We start from the raw sequence: 23,855 nt of genomic DNA on the forward strand, positions 1-23,855 counted from the left end.
AGAAAAGAGTGTGCCGCCAACTCGGGATTTCGTAAGCTCGGGCAAAGCTCGGACAGAATGGTGTATGCAAAGATCACGCAACTTGCTCGTCACACTCCGACCTCGTCCCTTCCGCTTCCGAGGAAGTTGTTTTATGGTGGAAAGAGGCACTGCAGCAGGTATCACGGGATATTGTGCCGGCAGCCAGCCGTTCTTGCCTGTTTGTGATGCCCTGCGATGATGGGTGATGAAATTGTTCGGTTGTGCATCGACCATTTTCTTGTCAAACTGGCAGGAACAATGCCAATTCATGGAAGCGACCTCCATGACTTCCAATTGGACCATGTTCGACGCGATGCCCTTTAGAGAAAACTGTCATGATGAATTTTCTGCAGAAGTCGGCAACAGCCACTCATCGTGTCGCTTCCGCGGTACCTGGAAAATGAGAATTATAAGGAAGGCAGCGGTCCGATGTGGGAGATGCTAACACAGGAAAGCGCCATCCGTCGTCGTCAATGCCAGCTCTCGTTTTTTTGGGGGTCGAATCGTCCTGGTTACATTCCATCGCTCGTTTCCAGGTGGTTGGAGTGAGAGAGTAACGAGGGTTCATTATGACACAGTGTTGCATCCAAGAACGCCACCAGCCTACCTTCGAGACAGGGGACTGGCAGTACATCCCGGTACTTTCTGATGGAAAAGGTGTGGGAGGTCGTTGGAGGTGATGTGAACGGAGCGAACGCCGAACACGCCAGCCTGCCGCCTTTGTACGTCTCTGGACAGTTTCTCACTCGATGAAAAATGCCAAAGACGACACATCTCACGCAGTAATGTGACCACACAAGAATCCGGTTTAGGATGCACTATTCTCCCGTCGTGGGAGGCTCACGGTCGCCAGTGGTAAGCATCCAAATTCGGACACCCCCCCAACGTAGCAGGTGATTGATAAGGTAGCCGTGCATCCAGATATCTATCGCCAAGCGACCAAGATGGAGGTTGGGTCCTTCGCGGGGCAGGTGGGCAGGTGGGGAACTTGGTCTTTCAACGACACCTCAAGCTCGACACCTTCGGGTAGCTTCCGTTCGTCGAGGTCGTCGTCGACGAGCTCTGCATTTTGCCTTTGCGAATGCAAGGCGCGTACCGAAGAAACTTTAGTCGCATGTGATGGACTGACGCTACCGCAGAGACAGTTCACGACCTGTGGCCCAAGCACTGTAGCAGTGCAGTCATGAGCCTGACTCGTCTCCTAGCGACGTGGCATGCTCTTTGTAACGGCGGTCGCAAATGCCGCGGCAGGCAGGACATGGCTGCGACATTGGCGCACAAAAGCCTGAAGCGAGAAAAGCGATATTCGCAAGGCAATTGAGTGTTGTCGACAATTCTGCACTTTGGCGATGGATGTTGCCCATTGCTTTTGATATCGATACTCCAACATCCAGCTCCAGCAATCGGTTTTAACCTCTGTGGGGGTTTCACCCGGCTTCTAGAAGTGGAAGATCCAATGCCCCAAGATGCCCCTCATATCTCCAATTTTTTATATGTTGCACAGAACCCGCAGGAGTGGGTTCACGATCAGGACCCTCCCAGAGCCTCACCTCAATTCTCGGATCTGCCCTGCTGCCCAGCTCTCCACAGGCACACACACCGTTTCGACGCACTGGGAGGGGGCAACGACGCCACTGGTGAGACTCGAGACACCAGTCCGAACACCAGCAGCGGCTCGCATCGCATTCATCCAGATCCCTCCAACGAAAAATGATGCTGGCCAGCACGCGACAGTGCTGAGGGTCCTCGAGGGGTCCTTGGGGTATTGGGGCATCATTGGGCCCTCCAACGGTGCCTCCACGGCAACGCGGTTACGCGGATACGCGTGCGGGTTGCGGTTGCGGCTAACGCGCCGCCGCATTGTGACAGTGTCGCAGCAACCAGAGATCTGACTGATGAGATCTTGCAGCAATGCAAGAAAGCCTAAAACCCAACAAGCCAAACCTACCTACGCAGCAGTAGTATTGGACATATTGATGCACTATCGTCGACGGTGAGGTGGTGAGCGATAGGGTAAACAATGTTCGGAACTTCCTCGGCGCCCAAGGTAACAATCAACCGCTACCTATCAAGCCCCTATTTCTGTGCTCTCTGTCGGTTACGAAGTGGAAATGTTAAGTTCGGTGCAAGCAGGCATCCGACGACTGTTGTAGACTTCTCGAAATCTCGTGGTAATTTTGGTTGAAATTACCCGAAATCACCCTGGCGTCGGTCATCACCACCCTCCCATGTCTGGGTCGTCGTCATTCATCGTCGACCATGGAACGGTACGGGCGGTACATCCATCACAGTGCTAGCCTGTTCAAGCCAAAACCCCCTCACCGTTCGGCATCAACTGCTAACGCAGCCATTCACAGATCAAGACAGGCCATCAGAAGACAGGGATCAAGAAAAAGACAAGGACAGGGCCCTCTCTTCAGGCTCGTTTCGTTCGACTCTTGACTCGTTGATGCTGCACATCATCCCACCAATCTGCCAGAAAATCTTCGACCCATCCGACAGATGCAGTCTCATCTCTCAACTTGCAACAGCATCGAGTTTGTGTTACAGCGTTCCCGTCGCCGAAGACGTTGCTCTTTTGTGCAATTTGAGCTCTCGTCATGGTTGTCCAAAGCCACAGTTTCGTGGGTGACACAGCAAGAGATTTCTGGGCCAGAGCTGGGGCTGATGATAATATCTCCAGAGTATCGGGCTGACCGGGGACTAGGATTCACTGAAAACTTCCGGAGATGCCAAAATGCAGCAGCGGCATTTTAGTCGCTAGCATCACCCGAGTATACAGTCGGTGTAGCGTACTGAAAGGTTGCCGTACACAGATTTGTTCGTAAAGGTAGGCCCTCCCTCTGGGCTTACAGTGCCCGAGTCGCGAACTACGCGTACATAACAGAGATCTCGGGGCACTTCTGGTGTACCTCGCACAAACGGTGCCTCGAGCAGAGGAACTGGCGAGTGTGGGAGAACCGGACCCTCACCGCAACTTCTGCACTCTCTATTGGTTCCCCTTGTTCAGACTTGATGAACAAGAACGCGAATGATGAGAGGTATCAAACAGTCAAGTCAACAAAGACAACTACCATTGCCACTCTATCAGCGAGCTACCAAAGTCTCTTCACCACAGCAACCTGATACTGACGATGAACAGGCGAACAGGGCATCATTGCCTTCGGGGACTTCTGGGCTCTGTCTAAGCGCAGCAGGCTAATCAGCGACATGCCCGAGAATCAGCGTCTACCTACCAAATGCCGGCCTGGCTTCTTCGCAGGAGACCTGGTCCCTGCTGGCCCAAGACGTGATGTTGACTAACGTAGACGTACGGCGAGTACGGCCAAGTAGACCCGTTGGCCAGCAAATCAAGTTGTTCCTGCTTGTCGCTGTCTTCGCCGTCGTCGATATCTCTTCGAGGAATGGATGTCCATTGCGTCGGGGATCATGCTGCAAAATCCCATCCCAACATGGATTTGCTTTCGGGAGAGGCGCAAGCGCTACTGCGGATGGTAATGCGCGGTTTTCCTTCATTCTCTTCTGTTCTGCTGTTTCGGCGAGTTGGTTGCTTCTAGTTCTATTATAATTTTTACACCCCTCTCCAGCGCCGCATTGTTGTTCTTTGGTGTTATTACGGTAACGGACCATCAACCTGCCCGCATTACCGCTGCCAACCTTCCTCCAGTGTTGTGAGCCAACCCAGGACAGTCTGATATGTCTCTATGCGCTCCTGTTTGGAAGCCCACGGATCGGCGCGGACATGGCACTAGTCCACTACTTTTCTGCTCCCTACGAGCGGGACGCTTGGTAGACGGTTTTCGGACTCCAACTGCGCTTGTAAAACTATGATCTGGTTAACTTGTTGCGGCTGGCTAGTTAACACGATAGACAGCCTAGAAACTCTTAAGAACTTAGATGATAGAGTGTCTATGGAAACATTCAGATACGAACGGCGAAAAACTGATTGAAGACCGGGACATCTTCAGTCTCTTCCAACATCGTATGTCGTTAGTCAGCTACGGGCTGAGCTCGTCATGGAAGCACATGGACACTTTCTCGCAACTGGAAACCCAACTTGCCAGAGTAGAGCGCCACGGTATGTGTAGATCTCGGACACTCTGGCAGGCTCAACATGCCCGACCTCCCATAACCACCATTTCAGCGAATCCTTCTCAACTGATTGGAACGTTGTCGTTGATCTTCTGCACTGCTGCTTCTTCGCCCGAGAACAATCACAGCGCTTACTTTTGGGTGTGGCAGTGATAGTGCATCGCTTGAACACAAAAGCGCTACCGGCTATGACAGTCCGGATTTACCACTTCCTATGGCGGACAGAAATAACTCGCGTTTGTAGACGAGACAGTACGAACTCGAATCGAAACAATGGGCGCCACAAGATTTCGATCTGTTCGCATAACAAATACACCTCCCGCTTCCAGACCAAGATAGAACACTGTGAAGCCATTACTAAGAAAAGCCTTGATGGCTTTGCGTAAGCCTCGACCGCAATCGAAGGGGAGAAATTGCAACTTGCCGCCACAACTGACAATCCGTCTTCGTCTAGCAAGGCCTTCGTCAAAGAATGAGGGGCGTAATAAATACAGGTCGTAACTTCGTCCAGGATGTAACTTTCGTAACTTTACGATGGCCCAAGGGGTCCGATCGTTTCGGAAGTACCGTAGGGTACAATGCGACGCAAAAGCAGCGCTAAAATAGCTTGGGTACAGAGATGTACCTTGCGAAAGAGAAACTCGCGCAATCTAACCACATTCTTACACTGTGCATCCATGAGGTCACTTTGTCAGATTCTTTCCGTTCGAGGTTCACCGTCACGGTTAACTCGGTGATCTCGAATGATGATGAAAAGGAAAGGGTATAGGGAATTGAAGGGTGAGAAGTTAAACCCCAATTTGCCAGCAAACAGATAGCATCGTTTGTCGGTCGTTGCTAGACTCTGGTGAACTGAGCTATCAGAATGGCGCGACTGGAATCGAATAAAACTGAAAACACCGCGATTCCAACCGCGTCTCTAGTTGTCCAGAGGCTGACTATCAATCGCCAAACCTCGACTTCCCGTTGCCATAGGAGTAGTAACACAAGGAGGTCGAGGACTCAATACATCGTGCCCAGAGTCCTTAGGATACCAAGACGATGGTGGCAGCTTTTAAACCGCCTTGGACACCTCTTCTCCCTTCCAGGTTTGTACGCCCAAGTCGTTATATGATAGACCGGATGAAAACAGTCTGGTGGTGGATGACATTGCATGCTGTTGTACGTTGAATCCGACCCGGCAATTCCCGCTTCTGCTCTCTAGGATAGAACCCTCAAACACACCGGTGCAAGTCACAATACACTATCAAAACACCATCTCCCAATTCACACCGCGATTGTTGTCGAACGATAGTGTGAAGTGACTGGCAACCTCAACTCTCTCTCTGTCTCTGTCGTCTCTCTGGTCCGGGCGTGCCCGAAACGAAGGAACCCCTGCTCTCCGTGCTCGCTCTCCGACAGTTGCCTTCAATGTCCGCTTTGTGTTCGTTTCAACCACCTGGTTTTCCCCTTCACGTTTCTGCGCTCTGTGACATTCGAACTCTGTCCGTCGAAGTAGAACGAGCATCAGCAGCACCGGGCTGTTCGAGCACCTCCCGCACCAAGAGCAAGTGGCGTAAAGATAGACAAATAGCAATGATGAAGCAGCAACAGCGGCAGCAGCAAGTTCACAAAATTTTATACATCGGAGACGTGTGGACATTTACAAGTCACCATCTGGATGCCCGGACCTGTTATTTCCTTTTATTTCCTGTCTCAATCAGTCCAATCTGGAGGAGGGTCTGTGAAAATATCCTCGCTGGAATCCTGAACCCCCTAAAAAGGGTACGTACCTCAATTGCGCTACGTGATTGGAGCTGGCGGGCTACGCAAGGGTGCAAGACCCACCCTATCCACTCATCCGATTCCCCCCTTCGCAGCTTCACCAGCGCACAGGCAGGGCCTAGCACATTTTTCGTACCTTGTACCTCTCACAGTGAATACAAAAAGGGTGACCGGCAGCGGCACCTACAAAAAGCGAAGGCTCCACTTCTGTCCTCCGCCCATTTTTTCTCTCCACCTACCAATCTTTTTTCCTTTTGAGCCTCAACCCAAAGTTCAGGCTTAGGGCATTCTCCACCTCTACGTGTGTATACTCCTCCAACAAGCTCGTCGCCGGCATCAACCACGATACTGGATCGCAGCTTCATCTCCCACCGCCACACACGAAATCTCCCCCAGCGGCCTGTCGCACCACCAAAAACAACGTTGTAGCGTCGTCGCATAACTGTCCATAGACGGTACTGTCAGACTTTTACCGACAACGGGCTCGAGTGCATTCGTCGGGCAAACAAGCGCAACGCAGGTCTTTTCCTTGCCTTGCTACCCAATTCCGAGCCATTGGTCTTCAGGAGTCTCTCCAGCCAACGCGCCTTCCGTTGAAGATCAAGACCGAGACAAAGAGTCGCCAGAAGAACCCTATTCGCGCACCCAGTTGCCGGATGGTTTTTTCTGTGCTCGCTGCTTCAGGGTAATTTTCGAGACGGATTATGGAAGGTTTGCCGCACTACTCGACGAATGTCATAAACACGTCGGCAGCTTCATACAATCCTTCGCCTTCAGCCATTTCTCCGCACCAGCTCCAGCAACAACAATCCACCGCGACTGCCCCCCCGCAGACACTGCCTCCTCTCCAGCCCAGCAACACGGTCATGCAGCAACCTCCTTCCTACGGCAGCTACCCTCACACCCCGAGAACTGCAACCCCCAACACGCCTGCTTCTACTAGCAACATGGCCAGCTACCCTCCCCCTCCCCCCAACGGCGCGGGCCGCGGCGCTGGCTATCCCATGATGGGCAGCAACCCGTATCCCCAGCAGTCCTACGCGACATCTTCGGCCATGATGCCCCAGTCCACCACCGCCGCCTCGCATCCCCAGCCCATTGCCCCGGCCCCGTCCCCGGCTAACGGCCGTGTACCCCCGGTGCTCCGCCCGATGCCGGCTGGTGGAGTCATGCAGCCCGGCATGAACTCTCCCTACGGCCAGAGCCCACTCATCGCCGCTCAAGCGTCAATGCTTCCCGAGGGCGATCAGCCCACCCACGTGGTTGGCTCCCAGGGACGCCGAGGCATTCTTCCTAGCGCGCCTGGAAAGCCCGCCGCTCCGGCTGCCGGCAGCGCGTCTGCTAAGAACCAGATTCCCCAGAAGGATGCCGATGGCAAGTTCCCTTGCCCGCACTGCACAAAAACCTACCTCCATGCCAAGCACCTCAAGAGGCATCTACTCCGCCGTAAGTTCCATCTCCCAAAGCTTTCCTCCAAGTCATAGTATTCTGACAGTTGAGCAGACACCGGCGACCGCCCCTACATGTGTGTCTTGTGCCGTGATACCTTCTCGAGAAGTGATATTTTGAAGCGTCATTTCATCAAGTGCTCCGTTCGTCGCGGTAACCCCACTGGCGCCAGCCATTTGTCGCACCCCCAGGCCCATGTCAAGAAGAATGCGCAGGCCCAACAAAAGGCTATGGGTGAGGGTGGCGATGTGAACCACATGAATGGTATGGGCAACATGACCGCTGACGGCATGGTCCACCCTTTTGGTCTCATCCCCACCTCCGATAGCATGAACAACATGGGCAACAACCAGGATCAACTGTCGAGATCTAGCAGCATCAATAGGATTGACGACGCGAATCGCGACAGGAGAAGCATGACTGGTTCCGTTATGGGCGGTACCACTCGCGGAGGCAGCTTCGATCAGACCTACAACGGTCAGGAGGTTAACAACAACATGACCGCCAACATCAACCCCCAGCTTGCCAACTACAGCATGCCCCAGCAGCAGAATGGCATGCAAATGTTCGGTGGATCGGGCGGTACCGATTGGTCCCAGATGTTCCAGAACGGTGCGCAGCCTCATACCCATTTCAAATTTCGTCCTACATAATATGTGTTCTGATCTAATGGTGTGGTTCAGGTCCCGAACGCAGTCAAACCCGTGCTTAGGAAACGCCGGTTAAGAGCGAAGAAGCCGAGCGGTTGGAGTATCTGACGACAATCGATTCGAACCGCCCCTCGTCCCCCCCCCTGTCGGAGTGAGCTGGCTAGCCGATAGCCTCATCAACAAAATTACCAAAACCAACAAAAATCATTTATTTACCTGGCCAGATCCCTCCGGCACCGCCATGGAATCCGAGCAACTAGCATTATAAAGCATTGTCTTCGGGTCCGATAATATCCGCGAGCGTTGCTCGCATTACAAACCAGTTCCCATGAATCCTCACGTTTTGCGTATTGGATGTCATACGTTAGCGTTGTTACGGCATGTGCTGATTAGCCATGTGCTATTCACTGTCGCCCTACAAGCTAATACTCGTCAGGTCTCGAGATCGGTGGTGGTTTGGAGCCCTGATGGGTAAGGTCTCCGAGGCGTTGCCTGGACTCTTTTCGAACGTCTCGTTGAGTCGCGGAAAGTTGCGAGCATAGCCTTGCGGACCTAAGCGTGTTGTGATTGGGAGGACCAGACTGGAAACTGAGAGGCGCTGCGATATATTATACCTGTTCGGTATATGTACAAGCCTCTGGCATGAAGAGAAGACCAAAAAAATGAAGTGAATACCAAACATCCCAGGACCGCCTCTTGTGTACTCATCAAATCCATGGACTCGATTGTGTGGCCAAAATATCATTACCTGCTTCTCTGGATGAACTGGATCGATCAGCCCAACGACTTCGCATCATGTTTGACGTCCCCGATCCCTTGGTTCCTGGCGCTGTTCCGGCATTGACTTTCAGTTCGATGTTCCGGATCCCAGTTGCCCTTGATCTCAGATACGCAACTGAAAACATCATGGGGCTCTCTTGGCTTTAACAGGGCTGTCACCACGATTGTCAACTAAATGAGATTCGGACCACTCACCTCAAGGTCACTACCCAACGCCTCTGAATGTTCGCCTGCCGGAGAAGATATTGGACGAGCAGCGGAAGGGAGTCAGCAAGCGTTCCAAAACACGAAGGTCATTGAGCACAACACAGATTCTTGGTTGATTGACTGGTCGGTGCCGCCTTTTAGGTCACTGTCCCGACTTGTTTGGCCTGACTTGGGCAACATGGAAACCAATCAGACTACGGCATCATCTCGGGCCAACACCAAGCGCTCCTCATGGTTTCCAAACAAGGCCTCAGCGATCGACCGATGCAAAAAGCCAGTTGATCGATACATCGCGTTCAAGATTATGGTGGCGGCCACGACCAATGGAGGACCTGGGTACGGCAGGTATGCCTTTTCAAGAGAGGATTTAGCGATTGGTCAGCAACATCACCCGAGGCATTCCGCGGAAGTTCGGGTTCATTCAGGTTCATTCACTGGGTACGATGCAACTCTTCGGACAAACGACAAGTTACGAGGGAGGCGAGTTGAGCCGTCAGATATCACCCACCGCTTCGCTTCGATTATGCGGTCGGTTCGGTTATAAAGAAAAAAAAGAGAGATGGGGGATGGCAACTAACGTTCATGCACCAAATTACGTTCCAACATCCAACAGCAAGCAGTTTTGCATCAATGGCGTCATCATTTTTAGGGCTGTTTTTCATGTTTACATTCGTTTTCACATTGTTTGCGCGTTTTCTCTTTCGTCACAGACGGCCTCTCATAGGAAATATGAGTGGCAAGAGTGACTGTTGCATCAATCATGAGCACCGGGCTCGGGGGGGTTTTGGGGTCGGATCGGGTCGGTCGATTGTGTTGTGTTGTGTTGCGTTGTGTGTTTGTGAAACGAACTGATAGATTTCTGTTTTCTGTTACATTTTTGACCGCTTTGCATTTTAGAAGAGAAGAGAAGAGAAAACTCTCCCACCACCCACAATGGCAGGCAAATGGCAAGTATAGACAGGCACAGGCACAGGACAGGGACAAAAGACAAAGAAGAATGGGGAAAAGAAAAACGGAACAACAGGAGGTCAAAGCAAGGAGAACAGGATTCATTCCCCCAGGGGAAGAAAAAAGCACGGAACAACAGCAGCAGCACGGCATTTGAAAGGGTACGGTTCACAGGTTCACAAACATACACCTCCTTCCTACGTCTCTATCAACATGGTTTTGGCGTCGTTCCATTTTTTTTCCAACATCATACTCATCTTGCAATAACCTCTGTTAAGTACACGATGAACAGATGGTTTTTTTTATTGCATGATGACGGTCTTCGGTCTTCGGTCTTCGGTCTTCGGTCTTCGGTCTTCATGGTCCCCCGGTGTCTTTGGGGCTGGTTTAAGGGAAGAGTTAAACAAAAAAAGGGAATGGGGGAAATGGGAGGAAAAGGGGGAAAGGCAGCGAGCGGGGCATAGGAGAGGAAATGGAAAGGAAGGGAGGGAGTCTGTAAGGGAAAAGGAGTTTTGAGTGGAAGGGCGGATGGGATACGGGTAGATTTGAGTGTGTACCATCACAGGTTGTTCGGTGAATGGAATGGCCGGTGGAAGTTGTCTGTCTATAGATACTGTAGAGTTATCTAGATGCTTAAGTGGTCAAGGTTGAGAATGGATGTGAAGTGTTGACACGAAGCGAACTTGCAAGAAGCGTTGAGCAGTGAATGCAATGTATGTACCAAGAACCTCCTGCCCAAGGGCGTGCACGTTCAGCATCGCAACAAGAAGTATACATAACGAACTTTTGATGCTGAATGACTCTACTAATGCCCATTCTTGAATTTTTCAGACTTCGGTCGGGGGTGGGAGATGGAACGCCAGACACTTGAGCCTGGGTTATTGTCGGTAGTTCCTCAAGGTTCCCCGAGGACAGTTCACTCTCTTTGCGCGGATATGTTGGTGCAGGCAGACTGATTGCACTGGATCGATCCGGGTCGGGCCATGGTGGAAGACGGGCGGTTGACGGTTGATCAGCCTACCGGGGAACTGGTGAAGCCTGCTGTTGCTGTTGTTCTTGTTGTTTATGTTGGGAATCCTGGACAATTTTCTTGGAGGGACGAGAGGGTAGGACTGTTGGGGCGTCTTCTGGGTTTCGGGCACAAAACGAAGCTTTTGTGTGACGCGCCTCTGAAGCAGGGGAGAAGTCACAGTCGTCAAAACTGAGTGAGGAGGGCTTGCTGTATTCCAAGGTAACAGATAGAACGCCGCACCCGAAGTGAAAGAAACGAGGGCTCACAAGGAGAGAATGGTTCGCTGCTAAACATAACTCGTTTGAAGGTCAGTAAAGTTGTTGGGTCTCCAGGCCCCGGGTGTGGACTGTCTCCAGGACATAAGGAAACTTGGCAGACAGATAAGTCAATGAGAATGGGTAGTTGTAATTCCACCTCGTTTGTTGTTTGTCCCACGTGGATATGTCATACGTGTCGAGTACAGACATGTATGTACACGGTATAGAAAAGCAGTCACTGCTATTAAGATGGCTTGGTTCTATCTCTTCCTGACTGGTGACAGGTGCTGTTGTTCTGTTTCTGTTGTTGCTGTTCCTGCTTCTGCTGCTGTTTGTGGTGCTGTTGTTATCCGGAAGGACCTCAGCTCAGCTGGCTCCTGGTTCTTGTTCCGTCGATCCATATTCCCTGCGGGTGGAAGATGATGTGTCCTGTTACCCATCCATCCATTCACCCTCCCCAAGATCTTCCCCATTCGTGACACGACTGGCCCGTTTGATCTCCATCCTCTTACTTTCTCTCGGCCTTCTACTCTCGAAGTCCAAACCTCAGTAGATAAGTGCCCATCATTCTGTTCCGGTGGTGTGTTAACCAGTCCGCCCTCCCCTCACATCCTCCTCATCACCCCGACTTCGGCCTCACTTCTCGGCCCCAACGACTTTCTCAATCTCCTTTTCGACTTCAATGATCCGAGGCTTGAACCTCTCCAGCGCCTTGCGATCCTCTTCAGTGGGAGTGTAGCCGAGCTTTTCTTCGGCCTTGTCAGACAGCTTGAGGCCGATGAGACCCCAGAGGGTGAATGCGATGCCGACGCCGAGACGGGCGCGGGGGGAGAGGTTGCGGTAGGTTCTGGGCTTTGTTAGGATTTAAGATACTGAAGACTTTCGTAGAGAGATGATGACAGTTGGTTGGATAGCACGTATGAGGAACTTGGGAGGTGCGATAGGTTGGTGGTGCTTTGGACAGCACATGTGAGTGGTGTAAGTGATGGACAGGGAGCCGACGGGCAAGGAGTTTCTGTGACGGGGATGGAAATTCGAGAGGCACTCACTGGAAAACCATGATGTCTACCAAAAGAATGACAAATTCAGCTGCTCAACGAGTAAATGAGAGAGACCTGACGGAATTGTGAGACTTGAGAGTCAACGGCCTCGGGATGAAGAGAGGACGTTGACCTTGTATCGTTCGATGAAAGTTGTTATTGGTAGGAATAGCGTCAAGTTAACTTTAAGTATATAGCACATTGATTTGTGATTGGTTGGAAAAGTAATTGGACGTAAGTTATACTAAAGTTTAGCCTTGTTTGTACTAGCGTAGATAGTTAGTAGCTGCCACAGTGCTTGCCGCCAATTCATCCGGCAATTCTCTGTCCGGACCGATCGAATGGGACCAATGAGGATCCGTTGGCGGCACGAACGGGACCAAGCTCGGACCCACCTAAATTTTGCGGTGCCAGACGGGAAGGCCGTGGAGTGAGTTGCTGCCGTCCCGGAGCCGCACCGCAGTCCGCACCGCGCCTACGATTGACCACCCACTGCGACTCGGACGACGGTGCATACGGAGCAGCGGGCATCGGGTTGGGACATACTTTCACCAACCACCACCACCACCACCACCACCACACAACACCACAACCGTCTGCCATGGCCTCACCAGCCGCCCTCCGGCCCTCCATGGGCGCCATTATGCAGACCTGCCGCTCGGCCGCAACAGCACCCAAGGTCGCCGTCGCCGTCCCGGTCAGGACGCTTTCCACCTCTGCCGCCCTCCTCAAGCGCCACAAATACCCGACCGCCCGCGTGACCCGCGACAACTCCAAGAAGCGTGGCGAGTCTGCGCTGCGCAAGTCCGGCACCCGCTGGAAGCTCTCCGTCTCCGACGAACCCCTCCCCGAGCCTGTCCCGCGCGAGGAGCTGCCCCCGATCCAAGTCGACGAGAACCACGGCCTCTGGGACTTCTTCTACGACCGCGAGACCGTCGCCATGGCGCCCATCGAGCACGCCAAGCACGGCCGCGCCTGGACCGTTTCCGAGCTGCGCAAGAAGTCGTGGGACGACCTGCACCGGCTGTGGTGGGTTTGCGTCAAGGAGCGCAACCGCATTGCGACGGCGAACTGGGAGCGCAAGAAGAGCGAGTTGGGTTTCGGTCTTGCTGAGGCCAACGAGCGTGATCGCAATGTAGGTGGATGACTGGAAGGAAGGCCCGTTTAATGGTTTACAGCAGAGAGCTGACAATGTTTCTCTTTACTTTCTAGGTCAAGCAAACGATGCGCGGCATCAAGCATGTGCTCACCGAGCGGTTCTATGCTTACGAGGATGCGGTGAAGTTGGCCGAGCAGGACCCGGAGATCGACCTGTCCAACCCCGAGAACCCCTACAAGCCTAGCACATTCCTGGAGGCGGAAGAGACGGCGGAGGGCGCCGAGGCCAGCGAGGCGCAAACTAGCACAGAAATCGACCCAACAACGATACCATCATCGAAGCCCCAAGCCGAAGCTCCTAGAGTATGAGCGAGGAAGCGGGTCGGAGAAGGAGACCATGAACTAGACGGGCCGGTCGTGAAGCTGCCCTCGCGGTAAGAGGACGAGGGGAAACACGATACCCGTTTCCAAAAACAAACCACCACATATTGCAACCTGTATCGATAGTGTAACGAGCATCATATGTGTTCACTGTACAACAGCCAAATTCAACCGGACAGGCCACGTCTAAACGAGGGAAGGACATGGCCTGGAAGATTTTCATAAAGAAGCCAACGAAAAAGCCCCATGGGGTGCATGGGAATGGGTGTCCAATGGATTAGGTGGTCCCTGGTGATAGTGATGGGCTGAACAGCCGAGATCTGGGGTGCGTGAATCTCTGTACACCAACATCTCGCTTAGGATATGTCTAGATTTCCATCGTAGCTGGGGAGATCATCATCGGCGCCAACCTGAACAGGCGAGACCATAGAGAGGTCAGGAGGAAGGGCATGGCGGGATAGACGAAACAAGCTCGTGTCAATGTCCAATTTTCGAGACAAATGTCGAGTGGTATATCAGATATATATATAGGTATTGGCGATTCAATTATCATTGCGGGACCAGATGAAGCAATCAGATGAACGGTCTTCATGTCTTGTCAAATCATAGCGAGACAGAGTCCCACCAGGGGGACATCAGGGGGACATTACCGACTGTCTCTTTGGCTCCGGTCTAGCTCAAAGAAGCTCAAAGCGGGGTCCCGATCCCGCCCCTCATTCTAAGACTCCCCCACTTACCACGACGGTGACGATCCAGGAGCCATTCCGCTACCACTGGCTGGCAGCAAGCATGGGCTAGGAGAGACCGCCTAGGGAGCCCCAGGAGACGACCATCATGCATTGGACATGAGGTTGCCAATAGACGGGACCCATGCCTGACAGCTACCTGCACCTGCACACCGTACTTGCACCAGGTGGGAGCTGCTGTCGCAGGCGGTGCAGGCGGTGCCAGCGATGCAGCGTGCAGTGGCAGCCCAGTGCGGCCCCAGTCCGTCAACGTCGTCCCTTGTGCCTACGTGACCGACGCCGCCTCCTGTCAGTTGTCCAGTCCACGACGAGGTTCCAGTCCCCGTCCCGCCCGTCATCCATCATCTCTCTGGCTACCCCCATTTAGTACCAAGTGATCCGCCTTCGACTTCGTTCTTCCCGTCCCATTCTTCTTGTTCTGCTTCTTCCATTCTCCGTGTGTTTACCCTGCTTGCTATATACCAACCTACCTACTCTCACCAACCCCACCACCCCCCTCTAATCCAAACAAGCTTCCTACCTGTAGCTTGTTGCTTGTAGCTTGCAGACCGCAAGACCGACTCACCTTAACAACAACAACAACTAATACCATCAACACCACAACCATGGCCGACGAGATCGCCAAGGAGTACGATGTCATTGTGCTGGGCACTGGCTTGACCGAGTGTATCCTCTCGGGTGTTCTCAGTGTCAAGGGAAAGAAAGTCCTCCATATCGACCGCAACGACCACTACGGCGGGTTCGTACTTCCCCCCTTCAACCCCCTATCGAACGAACCATGATGAACACAAGCTAACATGATTCTTTGCGCAGTGAGGCGGCGTCCGTTAACCTCGAGACGCTCTTCAAGAAGTATGGCAACTATGCCGCGGGTACCGAGCCTTGGAAGCAATACGGTCGCCCCAACGACTGGAACATCGACCTTGTTCCCAAGTTCCTCATGTCCTCTGGCGAGCTCACCAACATTCTCGTCTCTACCGATGTCACCCGTTACCTCGAGTTCAAGCAGGTTGCCGGCAGCTACGTACAGCAGGGTGCTGCTTCCAAGGCCACCATCGCCAAGGTCCCCTCAGATGCCGCCGAGGCTTTGCGCTCGCCCCTCATGGGCATCTTCGAGAAGCGCCGCATGAAGAGCTTCATCGAGTGGGTTGGCGAGTTCGACCCCAAGGACCCGGCCACGCACAAGGGTGAGTTCCGCCAACAATACACTTGCTGTCTGTCATATTGTTCACGGGCGCTAACTATGGGCGCTTCCAGGTCTCAACATGTCCACCTGCACCATGAAGGAGGTCTTTGACAAGTTCAGCCTCGAGACCGGCACCAAGGACTTCGTCGGCCACGCCATGGCCCTCTACCTCAACGACAACTACCTCGATACCCCTGGCGCCGCCCCTGAGACCATCGAGCGCATCCGCCTCTACGGCCAGTCCGTCGCCCGCTACGGCAAGTCGCCATACATCTACCCTCTCTACGGCCTCGGCGAGCTTCCCCAGGGTTTCGCCCGTCTCTCCGCCATCTACGGCGGTACCTACATGCTCAACACCAGCGTTGACGAGCTCGTCTACGAGAACGGCAAGGCCGTCGGCATCAAGGCCACCATGGCCGGTGTCGAGCCCGAGATGAAGTTCGAGACCCGCGCCAAGATGATCCTCGGCGACCCCAGCTACTTCCCCGACAAGGTCAAGGTTGTCGGCCACGTCCTCCGCGCCATCTGCATTCTCAAGCACCCGCTTGCTAGCACCAACGATGCCGATTCGTGCCAGTTGATCATTCCCCAGTCGCAGGTTGGCCGCAAGAACGGTAAGTTTTGCGCCACAGCATGATAATATAAGCGTACGGAACAGACCACTAACAAAGGTTGTCCAGATATCTACATCGCTTGCGTCTCCTCCGCGCACAACGTCTGCCCCAAGGGCTACTGGATCGCCATCGTCTCGACCATTGCCGAGACTACTGCGAACCACCACCTCGAGCTCGCCCCTGGTATCGAGCGCCTCGGCAAGATCGAGGAGCAGTTCATGGTACGTCTACTCTTATGAATCATATACCACGCTTTCACAATGCTAACAATTTCCGCACAGGGTCCCCCCATTCCCCTCTACGAGCCCCTCGAGGACGGCCGCAACGACAACATCTTCATCTCCAAGAGCTACGACGCCACCAGCCACTTTGAGACCTCGACAGAGGACGTCAAGGACATTTACCGCCGGTGCGCGGGTGAGGAGCTTGTTGTTGAAGGTCTGAGGGAGGGTATCCAGATGTCGCAGGAGTAAATATGACACGACACAGGGATAATGGATTAGGGTACAACATAACAACATTTAATTGATGGTCTCATTTTGAACAAGTACTACATAGTACATACTGGCTTGCTCTGCTTAGCGAGGTTTACGGGCAGCCAGCTACTAGCCACTCACCCCAAACGTATGGATACCTATTTTCTTGTCTTGTAGATTTGGACGGGACGAGGGAAGAGAGAGAGAGGGTAGTAAATCACATAATCTCACAAGTAATCAAATGAAATGGAGGTGGTGCCGCCCCTGGTGTGCACAGTGAATGTTGACACCGTGGAGATATGGGATGTGGAATTGGAGTGTGGATAACCTTCAAGTTAGCCCCTGAGTGACGAAGCTTTGTCAACTTGTGAACAGTGTGTCCAAATGAGATCACATAAAAGGCTGTATGTACCAACGAGAGAACGGATCAGAAACTTGCATGGATTTGTCAACATCAGTCCCTTTATAAGATTACACGAGTTGAGCTTAGATGAGTTGTTACTATCTGACTTGGGTATTGCCAACAAATACAAAAAGCAACAAGACAAGACGCAAGACATAAACTTGCCCGATGAGTACAATACGTAGTAGTATGTTATTGTTGACATCCTTTTTTTGTTTCCCATTTTGCCCAAGAACGCCTCGAGATGGTAGTAGTAGTCTACGTTATAAACATGATAAAAAGACCGATGACGCAGATATATGGAATCATTTGCCCAAGAAACAGTAGCAGAGAAGGAGAACACAACCGCCAAAAGATGAGACGAGACACCCCCCACGCCATGACCAAAACATGGATCCAATTAACGACGCTGTGTCTTGCCAACAGTACGCTTGCCAGAGAACTGTAGTAGTGAAAATGTTGGTTAGCATATATGTGATGATGACAAAGAGATGGGGGATAATGGGGAAAGAAAGACGTACCAAATGCTTGGGCATGGTTTGACCAATATGCCTGTCGGCCTCGCCGGCCCTGGCCATCCTGTTCATCTTGCGCTGGCCGAGCTTGGCCACCCTCTCGGCCTTGGAACGGGCCGTCTCCCCGTCCATACCCACACCGCCAGTAACACCGTCGTCGCGCCTGTTCGTCGCGCCCTGGCCACGCTGGGCCGGACGGCTCTGAGAGCGAAGACGCTCGGCGGCGCTCTTGGGAGTATCCACCTCCATGGCGTCGGGGTCCTCGGTGGCGTTGCGGCTGCGGGCCAGCGAGCGGCCGCGAGTGGGCTCGCGCACCTGGGCGCGGCCGCGCAGGTTGATCTCCTCGGTGTCGACGCCGAGCTGGTCGATGTGGTCCTCGAGCTGGGCGAACGACTTCTTCTGCATTTTCCTGGGGATTATGGCGCGGTTCTTGAGCGACTTCTTCATCTTGGCCTCGTTGCGGATCAGCTTGTGCTTCTCGCGGATGTACTCGGCCTTTTGCAGGATCTCCTCCTCCGACTCGTCGCCGAGGTCCGAGTCCGACTTGTAGAAGCCCTCCTTCTCGAGACGCTCCTCCTCCTCTTCGAGAGCGGCCAGCTTGGCCTCGATATCGGGATCGATGAAATCGTAGACGTTCTTGCCGTCGACAATCTGTTCAAAGCGCGACATGTTAGTAAACAGGTTTTTGGGGGAGTCGGAATGCGAAAGTTACTGACCTCGGGAATCTTGTCGTACTTCCACTCGGGGTTGGCCAAGATCCACTTCTCCCTGAGATCGACGTTGAAGACACCAGCACCACCGTTCTGCTCCTCGATATCCCTGGCCAAAAGCCTCCTCTCGGGGTCGGCCTTGTCATACTTCTTGAGGCCCTTGACACCCTCGGGAATGAAGGTCTCGCGGAGAACACCATCGGCGGGCTGGGCGACGTGGATACGGGACATGACCTCGGTGAGACGGGAGCCCATGGTACCGTTGCTGCTGGTACCGGCCTTGTACTTCTGGTTGACGCGCTCAACGAGGAGAGCCTCGCAAACGGCGTTCTTGACTTCTTGGACACCGTCCTGGGTAGCGCAAGAGGCGCGCAAAAGCTGAATGTTGCCGGACTTGGTAAGGTCCATAAGATCGGCCTGGGATTCGGGGTCGAGCTCCTCAACGGTCTTGATATCCATCTTGTTCAGGACAACGTAGACCATCTTGTTCTCGAAAAGGGGCTTGATGGACCTGAACAAGTTGCACTGGGCCTTGAGCGAGTAACCGCACTGCTCAGAGATATCGATGAAGAACATGACGGCGGCTCTGAGATGGGCGAGGGCCGTAACGGACTGCATTTCAATGGTGTTCATCTCCTCGAGAGGGTGGTCGAGAATACCGGGGGTATCGATGACCTGGTAACGGAGGTACTTGTAGTCGAGATGGCCGACGAACAAGCTCTTGGTGGTGAAAGCATAGGGCTCGACCGGGGTATCAGCGCGGGTGACGGAGCGCACGAACGAAGACTTGCCGACGTTGGGGAAGCCGGCAACGAGGAGAGTGCGGGTGGTAGGGTTGATATCGGGCAATCTGGCCAAATGCTGGCGGACCTGGTCGAGGTAGGCGAGAGGGTCTTTCAGACGCTTGATGAGGGTGGCCATACGACCGAGGGCGGCTCTCTTCAACTGCTTGCACTGGTACAAACTTTGCGAGTACTTGAGGAGACGGACGTAATCACGAGAGATGGTCTCGATCAAGTGCTTGGCGGTCGAGACCTGACCGAGGGCAACCTTGAAATGGTCGGCATCTATCCATCATCTTGTCAGCCATCATTCCCGACAAGACCGGGCGGTTCGCAATCCGTCGTTGAAACCACCGGTCGAAGAGGAGCGCGCGGTTCCTACCGTAGAGAATGTTCATCAAATCGCGGTGGAAAGGATGCTGGTCGGTGAGCATGGGGAAGCTCGAGACGATGGCGCCGAACTTTTCGCTGCATGTTTCCTGTGTAAACTTGACCTTACGGGTGTAGAAGGCTCTAATTCTGCTGACTGTTCGGTGTCGCGTGTTAATGGTCTGTTCGAGTTCTCATATAAGATATCGGGATCGAGACGACATACTCTTGAAACCGGCACGAACTGTTCGAAGTAGAGGTTAGCGATGATGCCATGCTTCACGAGTTTTTCCAGATTGTACATACTCTGAGTCGGCAAGCGACGCTGTGTCCTCCTGTTGAACAGTTAATATCCTTCACAATCGAACTCGAAGATTTCGCATCGTCGTGGTCGGGGGCTGTCGATGTCGACTTACGAGAGGATGATGTCGATGAATTCCTGTGCCCTGTAGAAGCGAGTTAGCGATGCCAAACAACAACAGCACAATCCAACAACCAAGATGTCCTTACGTAGGCACAGGGGCAATGTCCTTCCACGTCATTTTGGGTATAGATGTCAAGCACTTGCTAGTGAGAAATCTCGGACTGGAAGTGCAAGACAATGAGGACGGTCTGAAGGATAGGGACCGGCTGCGGGGGCGGTGTTGGAGGGCGACGGGAGGCGCTGTGCTGCCAATGGAAAGTCTACTTCGAAATATTTTTCCAGCGGCTGCTCCAAGCGATAAGATAAGCAGAGTGCCAAAGTGGATTGAAGTGTGCGCTGCCAAGACAAGTTGCCAAGGGGTAGGATTCGGCTAGGATTTGGGATTTTCTAACCCCACATTTTCCCAGGAACCCCACCGCGCCCACCGGCCGATGACCGGGCTTCGCGGGCCTGGCTTCGCGGGCCTGGCTCCTTGGAACTGGCCCACTCGTAACCCACCATCTGATTGACTCAATTGAAAGACTTCCGAACTGAACCCTTCTGCCCCTCCATTCTTCTCAATTCTCTCCAGGTTCCTCCAGCTATTGTCCAGACGTCAAGGTTCTTCTTCTGGGATCTATCCATCTTCTTCGTCAAGCTTCAATTCCAATCCTACAGATACCCTCCTCCTACCAGCACAATGGCCGCTCTCTCGCCTTACAAGGCTGACTTCCTCAAGGCCTCCATCGACGGCGGCGTCCTCAAGTTCGGCAGCTTCGAGCTCAAGTCCAAGCGCATCTCCCCCTACTTCTTCAACGCCGGCGACTTCTACCGTGCCGACCTTCTCCAGGCCATCTCTACTGCCTACGCCAAGTGCATCATCGAGGCTCACAAGAGCGGCCAATTGGACTTTGACATCGTCTTCGGCCCCGCCTACAAGGGCATTCCCCTCGCTACCGCTGCCACCGACAAGCTTGCCCAGCTTGACCCCGAGACCTACGGCAAGATCTGCTACTCTTTCGACCGCAAGGAGGCCAAGGACCATGGCGAGGGAGGCAACATTGTTGGCGCCCCTCTGAAGGGCAAGAGAATCCTCATCGTTGACGATGTCATCACTGCTGGCACTGCTAAGCGTGAGGCTATCGCCAAGATCGAGAAGGAGGGCGGCATTGTTGCTGGAATTGTCGTTGCTCTTGATCGCATGGAGAAGCTCCCCGCCGCCGACGGTGACGATAGCAAGCCCGGCCCCAGTGCCATGGGTGAGCTCCGCAAGGAGTACGGCATTCCCATCTTTGCCATCCTTACTCTGGACGACATCATCGAGGGCATGAGGGGTCTTGCTTCCCCTGGGGACGTCAAGAAGACGGAGGAGTATCGCGCCAAGTACAAGGCTACCGACTAAAAGCTGGAGTTGAATTCTAATAAAAGTAACATGTATATCACAGGTACGTTTCCCCAAACCCTTTGACCATAGCCACAACAGCAAACCTGTGGCTGACACTCCAGAAGAAGAAGAAAATGGGGTTGTCTGGTTCTATTTGCGCATCCAATGAAGCTACCCGCCGACTTTGGGATCCTATAGAAGATCTGATCTGGATTCAACAAGTTTTGGGCCCCGCCACAAATTGTTGGTTTCAGGAATTTTGCCGTTCTGGAATACCATATGATACCCACTAGGACGGGGTTTTGCCGACTTTCACTTCATACTTCGCTAAGTCGATGACCTGCAGAACTGGTGAATTTCAAGAACGTCGACGAAAATCCGAGGATGTCTAGGAAGTGTAACTCACCATGTCATGCCATCCACCTCCTCCGAACTGGGCGGGGCTCTTGCCGATACACTTGAACCCAAGCCGCTCATAGTAGGAAACAAGGTACTGTATCTCTGGTTAACTTTCGTCCTCAAGGTAAGCCAAAGGAACAGCAACTGGTTCTCACATCTTGACATATCAGCGCCACGCGATCAGCCACTCCCGCGTCCTTCATCTGTTGCAGGTAGGCCTTGGCAATCATCTGGCCAATTCCACATCCATGAAGCTTTGGAGCCACGGCCAAGGAGTGCATCGCAACGGTACGCCCACTCTCTTGATGTCCTACGTCTGCCGACCGACCGCGACGAATGCGCCAGTCTTTTGGATAATCCATATCCTTGTCTGTGATGGTGTCTCCGGCGCAGCGCGTAGACACGATATGTGCCACCAGTACGCTCTTTGCGCCATTGGGACGATCTGTTTCCACAGGCTTGGCAGCATCCAAGGTTTCGATTGTCCAATTCTTGGCTTTGTCTGGCACCACTGTGCAAAGGACACCCAGGCTCAGCTCAGGACAGGTTGAGAGTCGGTAAAGGAACTGCGGTTGCTGTTAGTCAAGGTCCGGTTCGGCGCAAACCGCCCACATTGGGATAAGGTGAACTCGCCTTCTCAGGTGTAGCTCTGTGTTCTGGGTCCGGAAAGGCGGCATTCTCCAGGGCAATACACGATTCGTAGTCAGACGTGCTGAGGGGTCTGATGTTGGGGTGAAAGGTGAAGGGGAATGCTCGCTGCAACCGAGCTTGGGGGCTCTCCCTAGCTTCCCGCCTCTCCTTGCTGATGGTTTTCTGCAACTTGACGAAATCGCTATCAGCGTCCGAGGACTCGTCAATGGCGTTGTCTGAAATCCGATGAAACATTTGCGGGCGGTTGGGGCTGGACCCCTCGATGGACGATGGAGGTTCTCGCTCTATGGCCGCCATGATTCTCGTGACTCAAGATTCGATGTTTGAGGTGGTTGGTTACCAGGGTCGGTGATACGAAATAACCTGAGGAGGGGCTCAACCAAGCAAAATTCAAGTCCTAATAGACAAGAAAGCTAAGTATCGTTTGCCCAAGAAAAGCGATAACCCCAAGCTACTCACCAGTCACAATCGAAAGCAAAGGTTCTGGAAAAAGGAATGCGGGGGACGACGGGATGCATCGATGTTTGTCCTTTTGCATTCGGTTTTAAACTTCTATGACCAGGTGACCGACGAGTGCAAGCAACTTGAAAAGGGAATGGACTCCAACTTGCCCCAAGTCCCCAAATGTGGAGGTACATAAACATCCAGAAGTCCCAAGGAAAGATGGTTCGTCAGGTATTTATACACGACGATCCAAGCTCCCAATCTTGGGGCGAACGGCCAATGACTATCAATCCCTTTGCGCGTGACCTTTTCCTTTGACAGGTACACGCCTGGGAACACATGAGGGGTTCGCTTTTTCCCGGGTTGCCCTGGATTGACGAATGTCAGATCGGTGACCATCGCGTTACTCGAGCTCCTCGACGTAGGTCTATGAAATGCATCTCCAGATTTTGGGAAATGGAACCCCTTAAACATTGTTCACATGGCTATGCTGCCCCTGATTTTATACAGCACATGGACAGAGAAAAATGCAAGCATAATTTTACCAATTCCCAACTCGATGGCACTCCTGTACCTACTGAGCTACTTACTGGTGATGTCTTCCACTAAATGTGAGTCAATGCGATGCTGGAAGAAGCTTGAAGCTTGAAGGTTGAAGGTTGAATTCACGGGCCATCCGTAAAGGTTCCCAATCCCCTCCCTTATCGCCAGCAACCTGCCCCGCATCCGAGCCTCTTATCGGGAAATTCCCGTCTGTGCACTTAAAAGTTGGAGTGCAGTTTAGCTTTCTGACCCTGCCTGCTCGCCACGCCGCCGATGCCATCCATTGTGTTGCGATTTGATTTTACTTACACAAGACCTGACGATGATGGTTTTGACGATCGATGATGAGGTAGAAGCATTGGCTTTGCTTTGGTTTTATTGATGTACGTTTGACTTGCCGGTGACGTCAATCCACTGTAAGGCACTATAAGCGGATCCTTCATTGATGTAAGAAGTGGGTCCTTTGAAGTTCAATTGATCAGTGACAAGAAGGGAGGCCCTTGATTCCTGAATAGCTTCATATTCGACAGT

At 53.0% G+C, this 23,855-nt stretch overlaps 7 protein-coding genes across 7 annotated transcripts; 4 read left to right on the forward strand and 3 right to left on the reverse strand.

Annotated features, from left to right (window-relative positions):
- The first annotated feature begins 6,449 nt into the window (after positions 1 to 6,449).
- On the forward strand, positions 6,450 to 8,215 carry B0H65DRAFT_321517 (uncharacterized protein). Its single transcript, XM_062823413.1, has 3 exons — positions 6,450 to 7,323; positions 7,381 to 7,938; positions 8,010 to 8,215. Exons 1-3 carry the CDS (start codon positions 6,582 to 6,584, stop codon positions 8,036 to 8,038), a joined length of 1,329 nt encoding a protein of 442 aa, XP_062677839.1. The 5' UTR covers positions 6,450 to 6,581; the 3' UTR covers positions 8,039 to 8,215.
- Positions 8,216 to 11,653: 3,438 nt separating this feature from the next.
- Positions 11,654 to 12,352, reverse strand: B0H65DRAFT_321508 (uncharacterized protein). The gene is made up of 3 exons (XM_062823412.1): positions 12,230 to 12,352; positions 11,810 to 12,027; positions 11,654 to 11,697 (listed from the first exon to the last, which is right to left on the reverse strand). The coding sequence occupies exons 1-2, from the start codon at positions 12,238 to 12,240 to the stop codon at positions 11,817 to 11,819; spliced, it is 222 nt and encodes a 73-aa protein (XP_062677840.1). The 5' UTR covers positions 12,241 to 12,352; the 3' UTR covers positions 11,654 to 11,697; positions 11,810 to 11,816.
- Positions 12,353 to 12,821: 469 nt separating this feature from the next.
- On the forward strand, positions 12,822 to 13,687 carry B0H65DRAFT_512233 (mitochondrial 39-S ribosomal protein L47 (MRP-L47)-domain-containing protein; the record flags this gene model as incomplete). The annotated part of the gene is made up of 2 exons (XM_062828555.1): positions 12,822 to 13,355; positions 13,433 to 13,687. The coding sequence occupies 2 exons, from the start codon at positions 12,822 to 12,824 to the stop codon at positions 13,685 to 13,687; spliced, it is 789 nt and encodes a 262-aa protein (XP_062677841.1).
- A 1,230-nt stretch (positions 13,688 to 14,917) lies between these two features.
- On the forward strand, positions 14,918 to 16,887 carry B0H65DRAFT_321579 (rab GDP-dissociation inhibitor). Its single transcript, XM_062823414.1, has 5 exons — positions 14,918 to 15,184; positions 15,259 to 15,632; positions 15,703 to 16,245; positions 16,312 to 16,466; positions 16,527 to 16,887. Exons 1-5 carry the CDS (start codon positions 15,051 to 15,053, stop codon positions 16,716 to 16,718), a joined length of 1,398 nt encoding a protein of 465 aa, XP_062677842.1. The 5' UTR covers positions 14,918 to 15,050; the 3' UTR covers positions 16,719 to 16,887.
- A 315-nt stretch (positions 16,888 to 17,202) lies between these two features.
- On the reverse strand, positions 17,203 to 20,258 carry B0H65DRAFT_478798 (nucleolar GTP-binding protein 1). Its single transcript, XM_062827501.1, has 8 exons — positions 20,011 to 20,258; positions 19,917 to 19,946; positions 19,807 to 19,835; positions 19,727 to 19,744; positions 19,514 to 19,657; positions 18,356 to 19,416; positions 17,646 to 18,290; positions 17,203 to 17,566 (listed from the first exon to the last, which is right to left on the reverse strand). Exons 1-8 carry the CDS (start codon positions 20,040 to 20,042, stop codon positions 17,525 to 17,527), a joined length of 2,001 nt encoding a protein of 666 aa, XP_062677843.1. The 5' UTR covers positions 20,043 to 20,258; the 3' UTR covers positions 17,203 to 17,524.
- A 260-nt stretch (positions 20,259 to 20,518) lies between these two features.
- On the forward strand, positions 20,519 to 21,537 carry B0H65DRAFT_321694 (phosphoribosyltransferase-like protein). The gene is made up of 2 exons (XM_062823415.1): positions 20,519 to 21,348; positions 21,419 to 21,537. Exon 1 carries the CDS (start codon positions 20,604 to 20,606, stop codon positions 21,303 to 21,305), a length of 702 nt encoding a protein of 233 aa, XP_062677844.1. The 5' UTR covers positions 20,519 to 20,603; the 3' UTR covers positions 21,306 to 21,348; positions 21,419 to 21,537.
- On the reverse strand, positions 21,350 to 22,967 carry B0H65DRAFT_478808 (uncharacterized protein). Its single transcript, XM_062827502.1, has 4 exons — positions 22,320 to 22,967; positions 21,842 to 22,252; positions 21,694 to 21,780; positions 21,350 to 21,627 (listed from the first exon to the last, which is right to left on the reverse strand). Exons 1-4 carry the CDS (start codon positions 22,632 to 22,634, stop codon positions 21,577 to 21,579), a joined length of 864 nt encoding a protein of 287 aa, XP_062677845.1. The 5' UTR covers positions 22,635 to 22,967; the 3' UTR covers positions 21,350 to 21,576.
- Positions 22,968 to 23,855: the final 888 nt, after the last annotated feature.

Source organism: Neurospora tetraspora (assembly GCF_033439725.1).
Source record: "Neurospora tetraspora strain CBS 560.94 chromosome Unknown B0H65scaffold_8, whole genome shotgun sequence".
Lineage (NCBI taxonomy): Eukaryota > Fungi > Ascomycota > Sordariomycetes > Sordariales > Sordariaceae > Neurospora > Neurospora tetraspora.

Coding starts and splice junctions, on each gene's coding strand:
- B0H65DRAFT_321517 (XM_062823413.1), top strand. CDS start 6,582: ATGGAAGGTTTGCCGCACTACTCGACGAATGTCATAAACACGTCGGCA. Junction 7,324..7,380: donor CAAGAGGCATCTACTCCGCC/GTAAGTTCCATC, acceptor ACAGTTGAGCAG/ACACCGGCGACCGCCCCTAC. Junction 7,939..8,009: donor GTCCCAGATGTTCCAGAACG/GTGCGCAGCCTC, acceptor GGTGTGGTTCAG/GTCCCGAACGCAGTCAAACC.
- B0H65DRAFT_321579 (XM_062823414.1), top strand. CDS start 15,051: ATGGCCGACGAGATCGCCAAGGAGTACGATGTCATTGTGCTGGGCACT. Junction 15,633..15,702: donor GGACCCGGCCACGCACAAGG/GTGAGTTCCGCC, acceptor GGGCGCTTCCAG/GTCTCAACATGTCCACCTGC. Junction 16,467..16,526: donor AGATCGAGGAGCAGTTCATG/GTACGTCTACTC, acceptor ATTTCCGCACAG/GGTCCCCCCATTCCCCTCTA.
- B0H65DRAFT_478798 (XM_062827501.1), bottom strand. CDS start 20,042: ATGACGTGGAAGGACATTGCCCCTGTGCCTAC. Junction 19,836..19,916: donor TTCATCGACATCATCCTCTC/GTAAGTCGACAT, acceptor ACTGTTCAACAG/GAGGACACAGCGTCGCTTGC. Junction 18,291..18,355: donor AGTACGACAAGATTCCCGAG/GTCAGTAACTTT, acceptor CGCTTTGAACAG/ATTGTCGACGGCAAGAACGT.
- B0H65DRAFT_321694 (XM_062823415.1), top strand. CDS start 20,604: ATGGCCGCTCTCTCGCCTTACAAGGCTGACTTCCTCAAGGCCTCCATC.
- B0H65DRAFT_478808 (XM_062827502.1), bottom strand. CDS start 22,634: ATGGCGGCCATAGAGCGAGAACCTCCATCGTCCATCGAGGGGTCCAGC. Junction 22,253..22,319: donor ACAGAGCTACACCTGAGAAG/GCGAGTTCACCT, acceptor CAGCAACCGCAG/TTCCTTTACCGACTCTCAAC. Junction 21,628..21,693: donor GAGGTGGATGGCATGACATG/GTGAGTTACACT, acceptor CCAGTTCTGCAG/GTCATCGACTTAGCGAAGTA.